This window comes from Nelumbo nucifera, chromosome 3 (assembly GCF_055504915.1).
Source record: "Nelumbo nucifera cultivar China Antique chromosome 3, China Antique-T2T, whole genome shotgun sequence".
Lineage (NCBI taxonomy): Eukaryota > Viridiplantae > Streptophyta > Magnoliopsida > Proteales > Nelumbonaceae > Nelumbo > Nelumbo nucifera.
The window spans coordinates 40648601-40655737 of NC_142651.1; the positions used below are offsets into that span (position 1 = coordinate 40648601).

The following is a 7137-nucleotide window of genomic DNA, read 5'->3' on the forward strand; positions in this document are numbered from 1 at the left end:
TCATCGCTAATTTAAGCATTAGATTGCCTACCCCGAGAAAAGCAACTTGGACACTCTGATCTCTTTCTTTACAGCTTAGCTAGGTGACCTACTCAATTCGGCGTCCGAACTGTCTGCCAGTAAAGAGTTTTCAAATCGCACACCATCAGTGATTTTCAAGAAATTGATCAAAGATCAATTCTTGAAATTTTCCTTTTCAGGGATCACCTTTTTTTGGTGTTTTCTTGATTTCTGGCTGATTCTAGTTTTTTGAAGATGACATGGCATCCAACATGGCATTGAATAATAACTTTAATGCAAAAATAATTGGTCATTGAGAATCAGCACCAAATAGATTCAAAGCTGATATCTCAAAAATCGGCTTACATGGAAGAAATGATATCAAATAGCAAAATTCACCAATTTTTGAAAAAAAAAACACTGATTTTAAAAAGCACCAATTTTTGAAGAATCAGTAAGGATGAATAAGCATCGATGCCAAACATCACCTAAATAACATTTCAGATTCCATTGGAAAAATGTCTATATGATGCAATATTGGTGTTGTTTTCTCATATAAACAACAATGAAACCAATTATCATCTAGATTTTAGGATTTAGGGTTTAAGAATTTAAGGTTTAGATCTAAAAACCAAAAGGTGGTAGGATGTAGGTTCTCCAACTTAGGTAGGAGCAAGTAATGTCCGGAGTATTTGGATCGGGCCTAAAAGCCATAGTAGTATGCCCATTGTTGTCCCAACTGTAGTCTTCAGATGCATTTCCAAAGCTATATATACTAATATACAGTGGCTCCATCATGTTGAACTTGAAGAGACTTTGTCTTTCTTCTAGTCTTCCATTGACTAGAGTTCAGATATGCTCCTCACAAAGCATGCCTCACACTAATAATCTCTTTATGAGGAGTAGATCCGATCTCCATAGACCACGATTTCTTTTTCCTATTTTCTTTTCCTTTTCCTTTTGAAAAGAAATACATGGCATTTGTTTGATAGCACTAAAAAAAGGTTAAATTGCCTAAACCTCTCTTGAAGTTTCCGATAGTTGACGAAACCTCCCCTAAAATTTAGTAATTGTAATTAGTTCTCCTAAACTTCAAGTAGACCCTCTTTATAGAATCTTATAAAAAAGAACATGAAAATGTCCAAAATATACATACATTTCTATTGAGACTAGTTTCTGCAGGAAAAAGAACAATATAAATTTTATGAATAATAAAAGTAAATAGAATTTAAATTGCATGTTTACTTTTGAATGATTGATATAAAGGGCAAATATGAAAATAAATGAACTTTAGAAAAGGGATTGGAAGGGTTTGAGATAAGTGATGCATGCTAAGAAAATTTGGAAAATAACATTTTTGTTAAAAATAATTATATAGGTATTTTGAATATATTAATAATTTTTTTTAAAAAAATTCTATTAGAGGGTCTAATTACAACTATATAGAAGTCCAACGAATTATCAAAATTTAGGGGAGATTTCAGCAACAACCAAAAACTTCACGGAGGTAGTAATTTACCAAGAAAGACGTTTTTTTGGGTAATGAAGAAAAGTAGAGATACGCTGTCTACTATACTGCCTTTTACGGGACCGTCTTGATCATTTTGGCGGGAACGTTAACAAACAGACAACAACGGTGGTGCATGTGTAAATTATTGGAAAAACGAGGGTTTTTTCGTTGATCGGCCGGGATAATGTACCATAATATGTGCTGGGAGGGAAATGGATCATCCGTGTGAGAGAGAGAGAGAGAGAGGACTGGGAATTGGGGAAAGCGGTTTTCATTTTTTTCATTAAATAAAATAAAATATTTCAGACGATGAGAATCATGAGATGAAAGAGAGCGGTTTCGTTACTTGAAGGTCGCAATGGCGGTGGGGGTTTGGAGGTTTCCATGAGAGAGAGAGACTGGGCGAAGCGAAGCCAGGAGCCAAATCGATGAATTGTGAGGTGTGCAGTTTTTGTTTTCCATCTCATTGACTGCTTTGAGAGAGGAGAGAAGAGAAGAAAACCGGAGTGGTTTCAGGTAACTTCATTTTATGCGGTTTATCACCGAGAAGTTCCTGATTTTCCGGCGTTGGAACAGCAGTTCGGGGAGGAGTTGGTTGGTTCTTATTTCGGCTGAGTTGATGATTGCAGAGACAAGATTTTCACCATGAACGGTAATGGATATACCAGGATGGAGGGAGACTATATTATTAGACACCACCGACATGAGACAAGAGACAATCAGTGCAGCTCCGCTCTTGTTAAACACATCAAGGCTCCTGTTCATCTCGTAAGATTCCTCGATCGATCGATGCCTTCTCATCTCTGGTGTGCCTGTGTGTGTATTTTGTTTTACTTTTTTCTTTTAAAGTTATTTTCCTGTTTCAACTGTGTTTTCGAACCTTCAGGGAGGTCGATGTCCAGATCCTGAGATTTTCCATGATTTTTATCGGTTTTGCTTCAGATTTTTTTCTTTTTCATGGTGAGGAACCACGCGGCTATATCGATTCATCTCTGACGTTTTGTTTGCTCAATCCTATCTGTTTTCTCCGGCGGTATTTAGTGATCCTGTTGCGCTTTAGTCGCTATCGAACTAAAAAACTTTAAACCCGATGCAATCAGTGACGATAGTTGGTCAGATGAGTTGTAGGTTGCCTTAATTTCGATTTAAAGGTATTGATGCATATTTTCGTTCTGGATAGATCTTTCGAAGCATATTTGATTCTAGGAAATTGCTTGCGGTTTAGTGGATGTTTTTTTTCTGGTTTTGAGAAAAAGATCTTGTAATAAATATGAGTGAGTTAATCTGGCATGAATTAAATGCATGACTTGAATTCTAAAGACTAAAGAGTATGGGTGGGAGTTAAGATGAATTACTTCAAGTCTGTCCATTGCTGATAGTAATCAACTAGAATTATAGCTATATTTGTTGTCATCACGTTACATTGGATTATTTGTTTCAGAGAGTTGCTGAATCTTTTTTGGTTCGTTTTCTTTTTTTAACAAGGTCTGGTCGTTGGTGAGGAGGTTCGATCAACCTCAGAAGTACAAGCCCTTCATCAGTAGGTGTGTTGTGCAGGGGGACCTTGAGATTGGGAGTGTCAGAGAAGTGGATGTTAAATCAGGCCTTCCGGCCACTACCAGCACTGAAAGGTTGGAGCTTCTCGATGACGAGGAACATATCCTCGGCATCCGGATTGTTGGTGGTGATCACAGGCTAAGGGTCTGAACTCTTATCTTCCTCTTCTTTTGCCTATTCTTCAGTGTACCATATTGGTTTCTTTTGTTTAAGATTAATGGATTTGTCTAGGAATTGATTGAGAATCTACAGATCACATGGTTATTCCTTGGACCAATCCGGATGACATGATTTTATTTGTCTACTGCATGAGGGTCCTTTTTGTTTTCAATCAAAGTTCAGTTCTATTTGAACTTAAGTTGATACATGCTGCAGTTTGGGTAGTGCTTACTTTTGCGTGTTTTGGGCTCTTATTCCAGTGTGTTTGGTTTTGGTGATATAAATCTATAATTGTGCCTCCTACATAGTAAATGACACTTTTTGTTTTTAGTTTGGCCATATGAAGCCAAATCATCGAGCTTTGACACTTGACAGGGCAACTAGTCCATCGAATCATTCTCTCTTTTACATGTGTTCCTTAGTCTTCAGTGGAGCTGGCTATTTTTACCTTAATTAGGGCAGCCCCGTCCAGTTAGCATAGCTCTGAAGTCTGAATGTAAGAAAATGATCAGATCCATGATAACAACTTGTTCTTTTTACTTTCTTAAAGTTCGTAGAGGAGGCTAATGACATGTTCCAGAAACATTGAATTGGATGCTCCTAGAATGCCGTTTGGAACTTTATGTTTAAATCCACCTAATTTTCTTTCACAAACTGCTTTAAGTTTGTTCGGTTCTGATATTGTTGCTTATCTAAATCATGTTAGTTTGTCCCCTTCCCTTTCTTGGTCTACTAAACTTGTAGCTAGTGGTCTGTCTGCCTTAAGACTATGTTTGGTTTGAAGGAAAAAGTAGGGAAAGGAAAGTAAAGGTAAGGAAACCTTTACAAACCTTGTATAGGTTTTGATACCTTTCCCTTCCTTACCCTTACCCTACCTTTTCCTTCAAACCAAATATAGCCTAAATGTTTGAACCCAGGGAAAATTGCCAATCGTGTACCACACCCTATCTCCTCTCTCTGTTCTTTTTGGGCAAGGTGGAGGTGGAGTGGCAGGGCCGGGTAGTGTAGTTTTCACCATGACATGTATTTCCAGTAAGGAGGTATGCAAAGTCTAGCACGGAGACCTCTAGGCTATGGCCGTCAGGTGAGGTGATTATATACACCCTCCCACATGCCTGCTGAGATGATTTGGCATCATCTATAGCATGCTTTTTCTTGAAAATTCTACTGCCTGCTTGCCATTTGTGTATGTGAGTGGTACGTGCATTTCAAGAAAGACAAATGTATGGAGAAAATTCTGACATTTCAATAATACATCTCCTAACTTTCTTTGTATGTTGTGTGAATCCTTGATATAGTTTCTCCAAGGTTCTAAGTTCTATGAACAATTAAGGTTTGATTGAGGATGTGTGGCATTGTTTTGAATTATATGATACAAGATGAAATTAGATTCATTTTCCCTTTTGACAATCCCTACAACTTCCATAGTCTTGTAGACTAGGAGGTGGCTATAATTTCAGATTTCTGAGGGGGAGTACAATCTACTTATTAAGCAATTGGGGTTTTAACTGTTCACTTCACCCCTAGAAATCTTAGTTCCACCCTAGGGGTGGAATGAATTCTGACCGTGGATTGATGCCAAATCCATGGGCAGGATGCGGTTTATAGGGGGGCTACTAGTCGAGGTGGCTGTAATTTTAGATTTCTGAGGGGGAGTACATTCTATTTATTAAGCAATTTACATTTTTCCACCTTATTTGTGCAGAATTACTCTTCAGTCATTACGCTACATCCAGAAATTATTGATGGCAGACCAGGAACCCTAGTGATTGAGTCGTTCGTGGTGGACGTGCCTGATGGGAACACCAAGGATGAGACGTGCTATTTTGTCGAGGCCCTGATTAACTGCAATCTGAAGTCATTGGCAGACGTCTCCGAGCGGCTGGCTGTGCAAGACCGGACTGAACCCATTGGCCGAATCTGAGTAGGTAGCGGTCGGGGGAGATTGGTTGGAGGCTCTGATTGCCATGGATGAAGCTTCCGAGGCTTTCGGATCTCAGAAGCTTTGGAGACAGACTGGCACTAGATCTTCCATCTTCTAGAGACCATCTCATTTGCTATTTTTCTTTGCTTTTGTTATTTTCTCCCTTTTGGTTTTTGGAATCATGATGGAATTCCTATCTCTCCAGTACATCAAGAACCATGCTTTTTATATGGATTATCCTTTTCTAAACCTAACCAAGAATGAAAAAAAGGACCAGAGGGAATAAAAAGAAAAAAGCGGAAACACTGCCCTTTGTGATATTTCTGGGTTTTCGCTGTAGTACCCTGTCTTCATCCATGATTTATATTTATTTTCTGCAAGGAGTAGGTGCCTGTTTTTGGTGGGTTTTTCTTGTAGCTTCTGAACCTTCAATTTGCAAAAAGAGGAAAGGAGAAGTGATTTGTAGGCAGGTCTGCAGCTGAGAGAGAGAGAGAGAGAGAGAGAGAGGCAGGCTTGTATATACCATATGTATTCTTATTGTTGTAATTACTGTTATCATATGTTTTAGTACGTAAATTTTAGAAGACTTTGAGATGCGGAATCGATCTGAAAATGTCCTTATGGTTTTCTGGAAATGCTAAATACTATTTATTGTACGGTTTGTTTGAAAATCGCATTATTTAAAATTTTAGATTCAGATTTACACTTAATAAAAGACAATATTTTTATTGTAAGGGCAATTTTTTGTCCTGAATATCAATAAAAGATAATATTTTTATAAAATAGTTAAAACAAGGTAACTTTTTTTTTTAAAATATATATTGTTCATCGTCTTCCTCTGCCCTGTATTCTTTTGCTAGAAACCCTATATATAACTCATGTTAGCTCGAGTCTCAAAGAAGAAAAAAAGATATTAAAATAATCAATTTGCTTTTCCTCGTTCCTCCCTCCTCCGTCCGTCTCCCTCTACTGCCGAAATAGAGATCGACCCAGTGCCGATGGTGACATCAGAGAGAGACCCTACTTCCCATTTAGCATTGCCGCTGGGTTTCCGGTTTATTTTTATAGAGAAAAAACCATTTTCATGTTCCTATTTCGTGCTATTATGGAATTGCGGTATTGCGCGTCCATTGTATTTATTCATTGGAAATCAGGAAAAAAATGTTGAAGGCATGAAAGGCAATGAAACAATCATCTCTTCACTCGGCCAGTTTGGTTTGGCTCTTGCTTGGCTATTAGAATGGATAACTCCATTTATCAAAACCTTGATGGATGACTTTCTTTTTGGTGGGATCCTTTCTTGATATTTTTTATAAAAAAATATTTTATAAGAACGACAAAAAGTTGCCCTTACCTGTTGGAAACCCGTATTATTTTCCTTTAGGACCGGTACTTTTTTCTTGGGGTGGAGTCGATGGTCCCGAAGTTGGCATTTTCTAATTTCTAATTCATTAGATGGCTTCGTTTACTGTAGTAGGTTACCGCATCTAGAAAATTACCTTATCGCCTTATATCCATAATCCATTACGACTGCCCTATTACATATTATTACGTGCCGATGGACTATTCTGGTCAACGAGTTCATACTACTCCGAGATTTCGTTGTCCTACAACAAGATTTTGTGTGTGTTTAACTGTCCTACAACAATAAGGAAACCAGGAAAAGACAGCTTACTTTGTCCCGTTGGGAAGGTGTTTCGTGGTCGTTGTTTGCCACTTAGCCTAGAAAGAGGAAACCCTATAAGTAATATTGGGTAAAATAGAGTTCAGATCTCCTGCCCATCGTCTACTCACAGCACACTACCCATAGTGAATTGGGAACGTTTCCCCCTGCATAATACTGTAATAAATGTGGGCAGAATTTGTTTGGGTAGGAGATCCAGACTTATAAAATAATATGGAGAAGTAAAGTTTGTTAGCCGTTTAGACATGTCTCCATACAAGCCTCTTAACTCCTTGCTTATTATAATTCCTCCTCGTCCATTCA

The 7137-nt window shown here is 38.0% G+C and overlaps 1 protein-coding gene across 1 annotated transcript; it reads left to right on the forward strand.

The window, feature by feature from the left end:
- The first annotated feature begins 1721 nt into the window (after positions 1–1721).
- On the forward strand, positions 1722–5763 carry LOC104603985 (abscisic acid receptor PYL8). Its single transcript, XM_010268178.3, has 3 exons — positions 1722–2278; positions 2996–3211; positions 4932–5763. The coding sequence occupies exons 1-3, from the start codon at positions 2156–2158 to the stop codon at positions 5148–5150; spliced, it is 558 nt and encodes a 185-aa protein (XP_010266480.1). The 5' UTR covers positions 1722–2155; the 3' UTR covers positions 5151–5763.
- The last annotated feature ends 1374 nt before the right edge of the window (positions 5764–7137 follow it).